General features: G+C 45.8%; 2 protein-coding genes across 6 annotated transcripts in view; one reads left to right on the plus strand and one right to left on the minus strand.

The window, feature by feature from the left end:
- The window catches only part of APOO (apolipoprotein O), a 71,056-nt gene extending 68,733 nt beyond the window's left edge, over window positions 1-2,323 (minus strand). The window contains exon 1 of one of the 3 annotated variants that reach the window (XM_048863181.2): window positions 2,229-2,323. In XM_048863181.2, coding sequence (XP_048719138.1) covers window positions 2,229-2,237 — 9 coding nt within the window. In that variant the 5' untranslated portion in view covers window positions 2,238-2,323. The remainder of the gene's footprint in view (window positions 1-2,228) is intronic. The other 2 variants (XM_048863162.2, XM_048863171.2) reach the window with 2 other exon arrangements.
- The window catches only part of C1HXorf58 (chromosome 1 CXorf58 homolog), a 30,748-nt gene continuing 17,655 nt past the window's right edge, over window positions 2,303-15,395 (plus strand). The window contains exons 1-4 of one of the 3 annotated variants that reach the window (XM_075131972.1): window positions 2,303-2,477; window positions 3,078-3,177; window positions 8,589-8,683; window positions 12,893-13,004. In XM_075131972.1, coding sequence (XP_074988073.1) covers window positions 2,344-2,477; window positions 3,078-3,177; window positions 8,589-8,683; window positions 12,893-13,004 — 441 coding nt within the window. In that variant the 5' untranslated portion in view covers window positions 2,303-2,343. The remainder of the gene's footprint in view (window positions 2,478-3,077; window positions 3,178-8,588; window positions 8,684-12,892; window positions 13,005-15,395) is intronic. The other 2 variants (XM_075131974.1, XM_048863140.2) reach the window with 2 other exon arrangements.

Below are 15,395 nucleotides of genomic sequence, written 5' to 3' on the forward strand. Positions count from 1 at the left end.
TAAACAAATAGCTACTCTGGAGGGATGTGTTCTGTAACCAGCCAATTCTGGAAAGGCTACATATGCATAGAGTTAAACACATGTTGAAATTTACATAAGAATGGACACACTGGGTCAGATCAATGGTCCATCTAGCCCAGTATCCGATCTTCTGACAGTGGCCAATGCCAGGTGCTTCAGAGGGAATGAATAGAACAGACAATCATCAAGTGATCTATCTCCAGCTTCTGGCAAACAGAGGCTAGGTGGTGTTGCATCCCTGCCATCCCTGGCTAATAGTCATTGATGGATCTATCCTCCATAAATATATCTAGTTCTTTTTTGAACCCTGTTAAGAGTTTTGACCTTCACAACAACCGCCGGCAAAGAATTCCACAGGCTGACCGTGCGTTGTGTGAAGAAGTACTTCCTTTTGTTTGTTTTAAACCTGCTGCCTTTTAATTTCATTAGGTGATCCCTAGTTCTTGTGTTGTGAAGGGGCAAATAAACACTTCCTTATAACTTTCTCCACACCAGTCAAGATTTTATAGACCTCTGTCATATCCCCTTTAGTTATCTCTTTTCCAAGCTGAAAAGTCCCAGTCTTCTTAATCTCTCTTCATATAGAAGCTATTCCATAGCCCTAATAATTTTTGTTGCCCATCTCGGGACCTTTTCCAATTCCCATATATCTTTTTTGAGATAGGGCAACCAGATCTGCATGCAGTATTCATATGGGCATACCATGGATTTATATTATAGAGGCATTATGATTTTTTATCTTATCTCTTCCCTAATAGTTCCTAACATTGTTAGCCTTTTTGACTGATCCAGCATCTTGAGTGGATGTTTTCAGAGAACTATCCACAGTGACTCCAAGACCTCTTTCTTGAGTGGTGATACAAAATGATGGGATCTAAATAAGGTATGTATAGTTGGGATTATGTTTTCCGATGTGCATTACTTTGCATTTATCAACACTGAATTTCATCTGCCATTTTGTTGCCCAGCCACCCAGTTTTGTGAGATCCCTTTGTAACTCTTCATAGTTTGCTTTGGACTTAGCTATCTACAGTAATTTTGTATCATCTGCAAATTTTGCCACCTCACTGTTTACCTCTTTCTCCTGATCATTTATGAGTATGCTGAACAGGCCTGGTCTCAACAGACTTCTGGGGAACAGCACTATTTACCTCTCCCTATTCTGAAAACTGACCATTTACTCTTATCCTTTGTTTCCTATCTTTTAACCAATTACTGATCCATGAGAGAATCTTTTTTCTTATGACTGTTTACTTTGCTTAAGAGCCTTTGGTGAGGGACCTTTCAAAGGCTTTCTGAAAAATCTAACTACACTATAACCACTGAATCACCCTCGTCCATATGTTTGCTGACCCCCCTCAAATAATTCTAGTAGATTGAAAAGGCATGACTTCTCTTTTCAAAAATCATGTTGGCTCTTCCCCAACAATCCTGTTTGCCTCTGTGTCTGATAATTCTGTTCTTTACTACATTTTCAACCAATTTGCCTTGCAAACTCCCTGTTTCCAAGCCTGTGCTTGAGCATACATAGACATTGTGAAGCCAGGCTCACAACAGAGGAGGGAGCAGGTCTCACAGCCATGTTAATGCCTCCCTCCTGCTTGTAGCGCTACACCTGCAGCACCTGCCTCAGAGTCTATTGGCTGGCTCAATTCACTCGGCTGCGGTGAATTGCAGAATTGAGACCTCAAATAAAACAACAAATGCTACAAGTTATCAGATGCCTAACGTCAAAGGATTTTGCTTGTCACAACTTTAGCCTGTAGAGCCCTCTGTTGACAGGCTGCACGTACTAATGAAGTGCCAAACAGCCCCTACCCAATATTTTCAAACGCGATTCACGCCCCTGTACTAAAGCGACGGGTGCCCTCGGCAACCCCCAGCGAGCACGGGCTGAACTCCCTGACGTAGCAGCCAGTTGAGGAGGGGAGCAAACGCTTTGCATGGGGACCTGGGGCGGATCTGTAACTAGGCCACGGGCCATCCCGTGCACACGGGGAGACGGCCCGCGGGTGCCCGCGCCCCGGCTGGGCTGCTCCCGCTCGTTCGCGCCAGGTCACCCGGCAGGAGCTGGCGGCAGCGGCGGCCGTGCCAAGGCGCCGCTCACCCTGCTCAGCGCGCCGGGCAGGCGAGGGCCTGAGCCCGGCCACGGGCGGCAGCGGCGGGGGTATCCCTGGCGCTGCGGCCCCGGGACGGGACTTTCTCACCTTGAACATCGCGGCGCCGCTCCCAACCGCGTCGCCGCGCGATGATGTCAGAGCCGCACAGCGCACGCGCCGCTACGAAGGCCTAACGACAAAAACGGCTGGGAAAGGGGCGGGGATGGCGTGGTTCCCTCTCCCCCCTCCCTACGTGTCCCGGTCTCCAGGCAACAGTGACGCGGGGGCGGGACTTCCGAGGAGCCGGGTCGCGATGCTGAGCGGAGCCGCGCGCCGGGCAGAGTGTCCCTCGCGGCCGTGAGTAACCGCGGCGCCCCTCGCCCCGCCTGTCCGGGAGCCGCCCGGCCTCGCGCCCGCTGCCCGCAGGAGGGAGGCGTTAGCGGGGCTGTGAGATCCGGCCCCGCCATTGCGAGCTCGGGGTCACCGCCACGCCGTGCGGGCGCCCAGGCAGCGGCTTGGAGACAGCGAGTCCCCTCCGCGCTCGGCTTACGTGCTGGGGGGGGACGACGCGCACCCCTGTGTGCTGTCTGTCCCCACAGCTCGCTGCCCCCAAAACGGCCCTGGCGGTGTCACCCCTGGATCCGCCTTTAGGGACCCCGCTGCTGTGAGCTCGGGTGACCATATTTCCCAAAGCGAAAAGGGGGCACCCCCTACTGCTCGCCTGAGCGCCCCCCCCAGGTCTGCCCCCTCCCCCCGCGCGTAGCTGGCATCGCCACTTGCCCCACCCCCGCACCCCACTTTTTTGACAAAAATGGGCAGTTGCCCTGTTTGCTGTTGCCAACTGATCAAGTCGACTGGGACAGGGCTTAAAAAAAGGGACTGTCCCGGCCAAAACAAGACATTTGGTCGCCCTACTGTGAGCGCAGGGGCTGGTGCTGATCTCGTGTCTCCTGTCAGGGCGGAAGAAGAGCTCGCAGCTAAAATCCTCCAGAGAGCCTGGTGGAGTCACATCGACAGGAGGCTGTTCAGGCTGCTAACACACACCATCCGGGCCGCGGTATGCTCCTCTGGAAAAACACTGCCCGTCCTCGCTGTAAACTACCCGGTGCTTTGCTACAGGGGAAAACTTACCAGCACAACTCTACCAGTGCCTGGGATACTGCTGTGGCAGTTACACCACTCCAGCTCCCTAGGGAGACAAACTTCTTGTGGCATGAGCTCAGAAAGCAGTATAAACCAAATTGGAAAAAAACCCATCAAGGAGTTACACTGGTATAACTAAAACAATGAGGAGTACTTGTGGCACCTGAGAGACTAACAAATGTATTTGGGCATAAGCTTTCGTGGGCTAAAACCAGCCCACTAAAGCTTATGCCCAAATAAATTTGTTAGTCTCTAAGGTGCCACATATACTCCTCGCATAATTACAGGTTTCAGAGTAGCAGCCGTGTTAGTCTGTATCCGCAAAAAGAAAAGGAGTACTTGTGGCACCTTAGAGATTAACAAATTTATTTGAGCGTAAGCTTTTGGATGAAGTGAGCTGTAGCTCACGAAAGCTTATGCTCAGATAAATTTGTTAGTCTCTAAGGTGCCACAGGTCCTCCTTTTCTTTTTACATATACACCTCGTTGTTTCTGCTGATACCGACTAACACGGCTACCATTCTGAAACTGGTATAACTGGTGGTATAGTAATATCTTAATACTTACGTTAGTAAATTCTCGAACAGTGCATTATATAACCATAGATTATCTTCTCCAGGGTAATGCAGTTTGGGTAAAAGTCACTCCTGTGCAAATAGCCAGCACAAAGTCTATGTGCCCTTTAAAACCCATTTAATCCCTGTCAGAGTCAGATTCAGGACTCACATAATTTGCCAGACCACTCTGTTTATTAGCAAAGCGCTTTGCCAGTGCACCCAGATATGTGAGCCCCTCTCTGAGGCTCAAGCTAACTTATTTATACAGCTAAGCCAAAGCCAATTTAACATAAGACAAAATGAAGCAGAAACTGACAAATATACATACATATCTTATTTGCATACTAACGTTTACCAATCTCCTAGCTCATTAGGAGCTCTAAGTTAATTAGTTTGAGGACCAATTGTCTCACACTCCTTACTGTTTCTCTTCCTGACAACTATATTTCAACAAACCCTTCAAGTAGCATTTCTTTAATGAATTATAATTTCAGTATAATTCATTCTACTTTCACATCCCTCAGAAGTGTTCTAGCCCTCTTCCTAGGGATGCACAACTGTTTGCTGTAAACTTCACATAGTCTCTATTGATCTATCCCCGCATAGGATGTCAATAATTTTTATAAAGTTTTTAGAGTATACATGTGCTGTGCATAAAAGGGCCTACAGGATGTAAGAAATTGCTGTTTTTTAAGGCTTCCAGTTTCCCAAATAAGGATCTAACTGATCTTACATCCAGGTTTTTCTCAAAGAGAAACCAGCCTGAAGTATCACTGTGCCACTGTCCAATTTGAAGCACCAAATACAAAATGAAAAGGAGTAATTGTGGCACCTTACAGACTAACAAATTTATTTGAGCATAAGCTTTCATGAGCTACAGCTCACTTCATCGGATGCATTCAGTGGAAAATACCTGGATGAAGTGAGCTGTAGCTCACGAAAGCTTATGCTCAAATAAATTTGTTAGTCTCTAAGGTGCCACAAGTACTCCTTTTCTTTTTGCGAATACAGACTAACATGGCTGCTACTCTGAAATACAAAATGGTGATTGCCACAGTCTCTTCTCCTTGCTCATAATTCATGGCTCCATTTATCACATGAACACATCAGATGAATACTTACATATGCTCAGGAAGATTCCCCCTACTCTGCCAAAGGTGGAATGGGCTTCTGACTGATCCATCCCTTCTGAAGAAGAAAGTAGTGTTTCCTGGAGAAACAGTACCCAGGTCCAAATTAACCAGTAGGCCCAAAACATTTCGCCTTAGGACCGTGAATTCCAGTGGAGCCCTACGCTAGAGTGATGAAACCCCTCAGCTGTAGCTTTTGGAGTTAGGGTAATATCACTCTTCTGAATCCGCTATGCAGGCAAACAGACAGGCTCGCTCCTATCTTCTTGGACAGTTCTCCACATTCTTTGCTCTCACTGTCTGTGTGTCTTACACTGAGCAGAGCAAATATTTGAGTGCATTCAGAAAAGCTGTTTTTTTCCTCCTGCAATAATGTCACTCCATTGAATGGAATAAAAGGCAAGAGACGTGGGGAGGTTGTTAGAGGGCTTATTCCTTCATCTGCTCACTTCCCTGGTCCTTCTCACATGAACAGAGAGCAACAATACCCGAAGTCCGAAGGTGCAAACAATTCGATGTTTATTGGGGTGAACTTCTAGCAAGCAATGATTCCAATATCCTTCCTCAGTGTCCCCCTTCCCAGCTCTGATACCACAGAGCCTTACCTGTGTCCCTGTTCCTATTCCCTGTTCCCACTCCCCACCCTTAGCAAAACATGATTCCAATTCCCCCAACCCCATTCACTGTTCCCGTTCCCCCCTTACTTCCTGATTGACTGCAGACTATACAGTAAAACTTGAGTTCTGCTTAGCCATACCTTAACCAATCATTTTACTGAAATTTAACTAACCAATCCTAACATATTGTAACACGATTATATAACCAATTATATCCCACTACCTTAATTGGTTTACTCCAAACAAAATTAATTATACAGCAGACAGAAACAATCACAGAACCAGACAGAGATTATACAAACAAACCATAGGGAAGTGAGTAGCAGCCGTGTTAGTCTGTATCTGCAAAAAGAAAAGGAGTATTTGTGGCACCTTAGAGACTAACCAATTTATTTGAGCATGAGCTTTCGTGAGCTACAGCTACAGACTAACACGGCTGTTACTCTGAAAAAAGAAAAAAATACTTGTGGCACCTTAGAGACAAACAAATTTATTTGAGCATAAGCTTTAATGAGCTATAGCTCACTTCATTGGATGCATGCAGTGGAAAATAGAGTGGGGAGATTTTATATACACAGAGAACATGAAACAATGGGTGTTACCATACACACTGTAAGGAGAGTGATCAGGTAAGGTGAGCTATTACCATCAGGAGAGAAAAAAACCCTTTTGTAGTGATAATCAAGGTGGGCCATTTCCACAAAGTAAAACTGTTTCTCCATGTTTATTCCTCCCCGCCCCCCACTGTTCCTCACATGTTCTTAAAAAGAAAAGGAGTACTTGTGGCACCTTAGAGACTAACCAATTTATTTGAGCATTAGCTTTCGTGAGCTACAGCTCACTTCATCGGATGCATACCGTGGAAACTGCAGCAGACGTTATATACACACAGAGATCATGAAACAATACCTCCTCCCACCCCACTGTCCTGCTGGTAATAGCTTATCTAAAGTGATCATCAAGTTGGGCCATTTCCAGCACAAATCCAGGTTTTCTCACCCTCCGGCCCCCCCCCACACAAACTCACTCTCCTGCTGGTAATAGCCCATCCAAAGTGACAACTCTCTTCACTCTCTGTGTATATAAATCTCCCCACTGTATTTTCCACTGCATGCATCTGATGAAGTGAGCTGTAGCTCACGAAAGCTCATGCTCAAATAAATTGGTTAGTCTCTAAGGTGCCACAAGTACTCCTTTTCTTTTTGCGAATACAGACTAACACGGCTGTTTCTCTTCACAATGTGTATGATAATCAAGGTGGGCCATTTCCTGCACAAATCCAGGTTCTCTCACTCCCTCACCCCCCTCCAAAAACCACACACACAAACTCACTCTCCTGCTGGTAATAGCTCATCCAAAGTGACCACTCTCCCTACAATGTGCATGATAATCAAGGTGGGCCATTTCCAGCACAAATCCAGGTTTTCTCACCCCCCCACCCCCATACACACACAGACTCACTCTCCTGCTGGTAATAGCTTATCCAAAGTGACCACTCCCCCTACAATGTGCATGGTAATCAAGGTGGGCCATTTCCTGCACAAATCCAGGCTTTCTCACACACCCCCCCCACTTCCCGGGGACACACACACACTCCAGCAGGAGAGTGAGTTTGTGTGTGTGTCCCCGGAAAGTGGGGGGGGGGGGTGTGAGAAAGCCTGGATTTGTGCAGGAAATGGCCCACCTTGATTATCACTACAAAAGGGTTTTTTTCTCTCCTGCTGGTAATAGCTCACCTTACCTGATCAAGAAAAGGAGTACTTGTGGCACCTTAGAGACTAACCAATTTATTTGAGCATAAGCTTTCGTGAGCTACAGCCCACTTCGAAAGCTTATGCTCAAATAAATGTATTAGTCTGTAAGGTGCCACAAGTACTCCTTTTCTTTTTGCGAATACAGACTAACACGGCTGTTACTCTGAAACCTTACCTGATCACTCTCCTTGCAGTGTGTATGGTAACACCCATTGTTTCATGTTCTCTGTGTATATAAATCTCCCCACTGTATTTTCCACTGCATGCATCCGATGACATGAGCTGTAGCTCACGAAAGCTTATGCTCAAATAAATGTGTTAGTCTCTAAGGTGCCACAAGTACTCCTTTTCTTTTTATAGGGAAGTGGGGACTACAGTGATAGAACAACAAAGAAATGAGGATTTCACACCCCATCTATTGATAAGTGAGTTCTTGCCAGACAGGATGCTATCAAATAAAGTTTTCTTTAAATCTTCTAGGCTCTTCCCTTTCTCTGGAGGTGACAGATTGGATCACCTTTTTAACTGCCAGAACTACCTTATTTCAGTGTGACTGGTGAGGATGTGACTGTTCGCTTCCCAGCTTATGGCTGCCTCTGCTGCTTAGCCAAAGGCCTTAGCCTAAGAACAGGGCCTCAGACTGTCACAGTAAGAGAAGGCCCTATACAGGCAGACAGTGATTGTGATTCTTTCTTTTATACCTCTGTAACTAACTAAATTATAAGAATACACCTAAATTCTTAAAGTATAGGCCTTTGCAGACAGGCCTGAATATCTATATCTTAACAGAGGTGTTCAGAGAATTGGGTGGAGGGAGAAATTGATGATAGTTTAAGAGAAGAGGAAAGACAGATGGAGAGGGAAAAAAGATGAGCACCTTGACAGTTTTGGGATTTTTTTAGTAAAAGGGACGAGCTAAAATTGTATGTGAGATGTATTTCCTAATATTTGTTGTCCTTATTGAAAACTACTTTGGATTTTTTGTAGTGCAAAGCTGAGAAAATAAAACTTATAACATTGGAAAGGGAGGGCAAAAAGATAAGAACTTCAGCAGAGAAAAGAGTAACATTGGGTAAAAGAATAAAATGAGTCATAAAAAAGAAACAATAATAAATATTGCAATTCTATAGTAACTGCCATCTAAGAATTTCAAAGCACTTTAAAAATACTAATTAACACTCTACTCCCATGTAAAACTGGTGTGGGATGTGTTATTATAGGAACCAAAACTGCTCAATTTTATTGAATAATGCCTGCATCTATTTCAGGAGCATTGCATTACATATGAGATTGTGAGGAGAGTGAGTCCTTTAGAAGCTGAACTTATAAAAGATCCTAGTATGCAGTGTAAAGTCAGATTCAGGTAAAGTAGTCAGATTTATTTATTCAACCCAGCATATATGATGATTTTTTTCTAAAGTTAACCAAAAGTGCCATCAATTGTTTTTATTATAGTGTCACACTAGCAATGTTAGAGTTGGCAGGGCAAGTTGTCTAAGTACAGTAATACTCAAACAAATGCCTTTTGGGCTAATATTTCTCATGTATTTTTACCTCACAAGTGAGTATTTTTGGAAAGTTTGATAAAGTTTTAATTGTTCATCTTAAAGTCACAGAAGTGCGGAGTGGGGGAAATGAATGTTTTTTGTTTGCTTTGCTTTTTTGGGATGGGGTTGTTATTTTTGCAATACAGTAGAAACTTAGAGTTACAAACACCTTGGGAATGGAGGTAGTTCGTAACTCTAAAACATTATGGTTGTTCTTTCAAAAGTTTACAAGTGAACATTGACTTAATACAGCTTTGAAAATTGCTGTTTTTAATCATCTTAATTTAAATGAAACAAGCACAGAAACAGTTTCCTTACCTGATCAAGTCTTTTTTTAAACTTTCCCTTTATTTTTTTAGTAGTTTATGTTTAACACAGTACTGTACTGTATTTTCTTTTTTTTTTCTTCTTTTTTTTTTTTTGCTGTCTGATTGTGTACTTCCAGTTCCAAATTAGGTATGTGGTTGACTGGTCAGTTCGTAACTTTGATATTCATAACTCTGAGATTCTACTGGAAGTGATTGTTTTTCTTGTTTTTGAAAAACAGGATTTTTTTGATATGTGGTGATTAACTTTTCATATTGAAAGCCAGACAGGTAAGTAGTCCTATGTATAATAGAAATATGTCAGATACCTTTATTGCACACCATAAGCTATGTTTTCTTTTTAAAAATGCAAACTTACTATGGACTTGGATCTCATCTAGAATTCGTGCTTAATACATGCCTGAGGAAATGTAATTTAGAAATAAAATGATCTATGCTGCATGCACATATCATTATTTTTGCTATTTTTCTTTTTTACAACACACCAACATGCAGCACTCCAGATAGAAATATATGATATTTTTAGACATGCAAATAAACACTCTGGGCATAAGTTGTGACCTGTGTGGAAATTGACATTAAAGAGGAAGCTGGTGGTATTTGCAGTTTCCACTACTGCCTCCATAGCTTCAGGCAGAGGAGAGCAGCTTTAAATTGCAATCAGGCTTTCACAGAGAGCCTTTCCCAATTGAAGCCTGACCGGGGATGAGCTGAATCAGCATATTCACTAGCTGCATTGTTCATGTCCCTTCTCCTGCTAGTCTGCACTAACCAAGTACAGGTGCCTCAACAAAGGGGTATGATGGATACCTTGCATTTCTGCAACTCCCATGCCCTCTGGACAGATTTACTGCCTTCAGTTGCTCTGAATACAAAATCTCAATCTCCTAATGTTTATTCATTGTGTGATCAATCTAACGAATGCATTTGATTTGAGTTTGTCCTTTAAAAAAATTAATTAAATGCTAAATGCAAATAGCCATTAATATCCAGACTTCTTTCTACATTTAAATAAGATGGTTTAAATGAATTCTAGTGTTTAGCAATTTTTAAACTGTGTCAGCGTTTCAATTATATTATTCCATTTTGGTAGGAATTAAGATTCCAATCCTGCAATTTACAACAAGTAGGTGGTCTGACTAAGGTTGCCAGGCATCCAGTTTTCGACCAGAATGCCCAGTTGAAAAGGGATCCTGGCGGCTCCGGTCAGCACAGCTGACAGGGTTGCTAAAAGTCTAGTTGGCTGCAGGCCAGCAGCGGGGCAGGCAGACTCTGTGCCCAGCTCCACGCGGCTCCTGGGAAGCGGCTGGCATGTCCCTCCAGCTCCTAGGCAGAGGGGTGGTCCAGGGGCTCTGTGTGCTGCCCCCACCCACAGGCACTGGCCCAAGCACTGGCTCCACAGCTCCCATTGGAGCTGCCGCTTCCTGGGAGCACCTGAAGTCAGCATCACCCGGAGCCCGCACCCCGAACTCCCTCCCGTGCCCTAATCCCCGTCCTAGCCCTGAGCCCCCTCCTGCACTCTGAACTCCTCAGCCCCAGCCCAGAGCCTCTCCTGCCCCCAAACTCCCGGCCCCACTCCAGAGCCCGCACCCCCAGCCGGAGCCCTCACCCCCTCCTGCACCCCAACCTTCTGCCCTAGCCCGGAGCCCCCTCCCACACTCTGAACCCCTCGGCTCCAGCCCAGAGCCCCCTCCTGCACCCCAAAGCCCTCATTCCTTACCCCACCCCAGAGCCCAAACACCCAGCTGGAGCCCTCACCCCTCCCTGCACCCCAGCCCCGCTCCAGCAGGGTGAAAATGAGCAAGTGAGTAAGAGTGGGGGAGAGTGAGTGACCCAGGGAGGGGGATGGAGTGAGTGAGGGGCGAGGCCTCAGGGAAGGGGCAGAGCAAGGGTGTTCTGTTTTCTGCAATTAGAAAGTTGGCAACTGAGACCTGACCATGTGTTGTAAAATGCTGGTTTGAGGCTTTGCTTTGTAATTCTATAATAAAATTCCTTCCAAGCTTCCCTCCCAAGGGTCTCCAAGCTTTGGGCCCAAATCTTGTTCCATTCAAGTCAAGGAGAGTTTATCAAGGTTCTGAACACCCTGCAGCTTCCACTGGGGTCACTGAGATACCTAAATGTGGATTTAGGAAGCTAACTTTAGTCCTTTCTTAAGAGCAAAAATAAGAACAAAAAACCCTGGATTTTGGCCTTTGACATAGCAACCATTTAGCGCAATTGGACAAATTCTGGTTATTTTGATAAGTTGTCCCTGTTACTAGTTTGGAAGGGATTTCAGGGATGATTTTTATTTAACATATGAGTCTGTTTTAAATGTATATAAAGAACTGAATGCAGCTAAAGCACACTTTATAAAAACACACTGGGGTCATGCTGTCTTCACAAAATAGATATGTGACCATGCATGTTCATGCATTAGATTGTTTCATGAATTTGGGCAGCTGCAGAATGCGGATACAAAAAGAGAGTTAAGATACCATGATTTGGTATTTCCATACTGTCTAAAGCAGAGGTGGGCAAACTACGTCCTGCCCGGCCCTTGAGCTCCTGGCCGGGGTCGCTAGTCCCTGCCCCCTCCGCCGCTGTTCCCCCTCCCCTGTAAGTACTCCGCCATGCAGGCAGCATGGCTTGCACCCGCCCACCTCCCAAGCTTTCCAATAAGCCTGTCCTGCTGCTCTGAGCAGCATGGTAAGGGGGTGGGGGGAGGGAAGGTTGGATAAGGGGCAGGAGCTCCCGGGGGGGCGGACAGGGGCGGTTGGATGGGGCGGAGGTTTGGGGGGGAGCGGTCAGGAGACAGGGAGCAGAGGGGAGTTGGATAGGGGTTGGAGGGTCTGGGGGTCCCGGGGGGGGCAGGGAGCAGGAGGGAGTTGGATGGGGGTGGGGTCCTGGGGCGGTAGTTAGGGACGGGGATCCCGGGAGGGGGCAGTCAGGGGACAAGGAGTGTGGGGGTCTGGATGGGTCAGGTGGGCCTGTCAGGGGCAGGGCATGTGGATAGGGGTCGGGGCAGTCAGGGGACAGGGAGCGGGTGGGTTGGATAGGGAATGGGGTCCCGGGGGGGCAGTTAGGGGTGGGGGGTCCCGGGAAGGGGCGGTCAGGGGACAAGGAGCGGGGGGGGTGTTGGATGGGTCGGGGGTTCTGAGGGGGGCAGTCAGGGGGCGGGAAGTGGGATAGGCCCTCCATACCGTTTCGCAACCCCGATGTGGCCCTCGGGCCAAAAAGTTTGCCCTCCCCTGGTCTAAAGTGTAGGGTTGGTTTTTTTGTTTGTTTGTTTTTTTTAAATGTTTACCACAACTTCACATTTCCTAGCTTTTCAATTTTTTCCCCTAAAGCCTTAACTGTCAAGTTTTCCCCCTCCTCTTACATTATATATTTATTTCCAACTTACAGCCTAACAATATTTTTTGTTTTTGTGTATATTAATATAAATGAATTCAGGTCTGGGTTTCCCCAGCATAACCTAGGATGCTGGAGCCCAAGTCAACCTGGAGGGAGGGACAGTGGTGCAGGTCACCGCAGCACCTGTGTGTCGGCAACCATGTTTATATTATTTGGGTTTGTTATCCTTAGAGTTTTTAGAGGATGGTTGGAGATCTTGAGTACCAGTGTTTTTTAACTAAGAGTTTATCCCTTCCAGTTTAAACAATAAGGAATCTGCTCTTTATAGTGCCAGATAGTTAACTTTGTTTTTTGTTTCTTTAGGTTTGCTGGTCATGAGTTTCCACCTTTCATTGTGTTCAAGATTTTTCGCCATACTGGAGGCCAAGGCAGCAAGTACATAAGTGGAAAAAGAACAATAAGTCCAGCAAGTGAGGTGACTTACTTTATGTGATCGTTTTCTCTTCACTTCATCTATACCTTGGCTCTGAATTTTATTTTGTAAAATCCTATAACATCTTTATCCTCAGTTACACATATCTCCAATTCTAACAAGCAGACACTTCATTCCTTAAACAACATTACTTTTGTTAGCAAAGAAACAATGATTCTTTCAGTATAGTATATAAAAACTCTTTGTATATCTATGCCCATATTCTCTATCTGGATTAATTTATTTCTAGGAAATGTTGTCACTACAGGCACTGTTCTGTATAGCTGTCTTTTACAGTTCTTTTGTCATTCAGTTCTGCCTTTATTTAATAGACATTAAAACTATATTTTTAGGCCCCTGAAATTAGTTAAGTCAAAAGATTTGTTTTTATAAATTTGCTGAACAGGATTCTGTTAACCTTGTTCTTTTGACAGGTTATCCTTGCAGCGATGATGTACTTAAAAAAAAATCATAACTTCTGATGCATTGAACAATAAGTTGTATTCTATATAGATTTCTATACTATGCTCATCTCTGTAGTACATAATTGCCTATAAAGATAAGATGTGCGCACTTAGATTATAAGCTCTATAGGGTATGTTCTGCATTTTTGTTCTGCATTTGAAAATTGCTTAGCACAGTGGGCTCCTGGTCCATGACAGTGCTACAGTAATACAAATAATAATAATAATACAGTGTTTTTCTTCGTCAAGCAAGTCCACACTCTAGTGTGTGTTATTCCTGTAATACAAGAAGCAAAAATTATTTTGGACCAAAACAAGAAGAATCCTGTAGCAATTGTGTGGTGCGGTTAGGGTGACCAGATCGCAAGAGTGAAATATCAGGACACATTCGGCGAGCTGTGGGGAGGAGAAAGACACAGGTGCACAGCCCCGACCGGAGCCATGAGAGGGGACACGTGGGGGTGGGCCCATGCTGCGCCACACAGCTCCCCTGCCCAGCACCCCCTGGATCCACTATGCCCAGAGCCCCCCCACAACCCTTCCACCACAAATGCACAGTGCTGTGCACACACACCCCTGCCCAGCGCCCCCCTGCCCAGAGCCCCACCACAGCTGCCCAGCACCCCACACAGAACCCCCCACTTGCTTGTTTCCCAATACACACAGATTTCCCCTCCCTTCCTTCCTCCCTCCCAGTGCCCTTCCCCACAGCCCCACCACCACAACTATACAATGCCCCACACAGGCCCCCACTGCCCAATGCCCTGACACACACAGATCTCCCCCACTGCCCAGCACCCCCCAACAAGCCCCCACTGCCTAGCATCCCAAAACACTCAAACCTCCCCCACTGCCCAGCACCCTCCACACACATTCCCAGACATTCACCATCATGCCCTGCCCCCTTCCCTGGCCACACTCACCAGCCCTGCTGGGGGGTCTCTGGCTCCTAGGGTGAGAGCAGCAAGGGGAGTCTCCAGACTCTCCACATGCTGCGCCCGCCACAAGCACAAGTTCCGTGGCTCCCACTGGCTGGGAAAGGTGCCAGTGGGAGCTGCCGGAGCTGTGGAGGGCTCTGTGCCCGCTTCTGGCGCCTGCAAGCCCCACCCCTGCAGCACACGGGTGCCGGGAGCTGCCCCAGGAAGCGGTGAGCGGCGGTGCCGTGGCTGTGGTCCGGACGGTCCTGATATTGGGACAAAGGGCGTCCCGACGGATGTAAGGTCGGGACGCGGGACAAATCTTCTAAAATCGGGACTGTCCCGATAATATCGTGACGTCTGGTCACCCAAGGTGCAGTTTGGGTTTCAGGTTGGATTTCTGAAGACACATACTAGCATTTTCTTTCTTTAAAACTGCCTATTCTTTATTGACTGTATTGTCTTGAATAAAGGAGCTTTTAAATCCCTACCAGGTACATCAAACATTTTTGACTTAGTGTATTAGAGCCTTTGATTGTAGGAGAATCATAATTTGAAGAATGCTTCAATAATCTTCACCTGTTCTCTCACCACTTTCTTCTGTTTCCTTGGAAAGTCAACAAGGCAGCTAGTAGAAGAATGCAGACAATGAGAATGGTACAGATTTGCCATGTATCTGCCAACTCTTTGGAAAGTATGTAGTGCATGACAAATCCTTGAGGAAGATTTGACAAGTCTGCTGCAGCTGGTTGAACTGTATAACAGAATGGTAAATAGAATTCCATGTTAATAAATGTGAACTAGTGCACACTGGAGGAAACAATTTAAACAGGGATTTCTGACCTTTCACATAAATACCCTTATCACTGTATTATGGGAAATTCTTATGTGGGTCTGTCTCAATCTCTCTTATTAAAGCCGTTCCACTTGGTATTAAGTACGCATTGGGTCAGAACGATAGAGTGAGGATAACTCTATAGTCCAGTGGTTAGGGCAGTCATCTGAGAGGTGGG

The sequence above is a fragment of the Caretta caretta genome, chromosome 1, assembly GCF_965140235.1.
Source record: "Caretta caretta isolate rCarCar2 chromosome 1, rCarCar1.hap1, whole genome shotgun sequence".
In the NCBI taxonomy this organism is placed as follows: Eukaryota; Metazoa; Chordata; order Testudines; family Cheloniidae; genus Caretta; species Caretta caretta.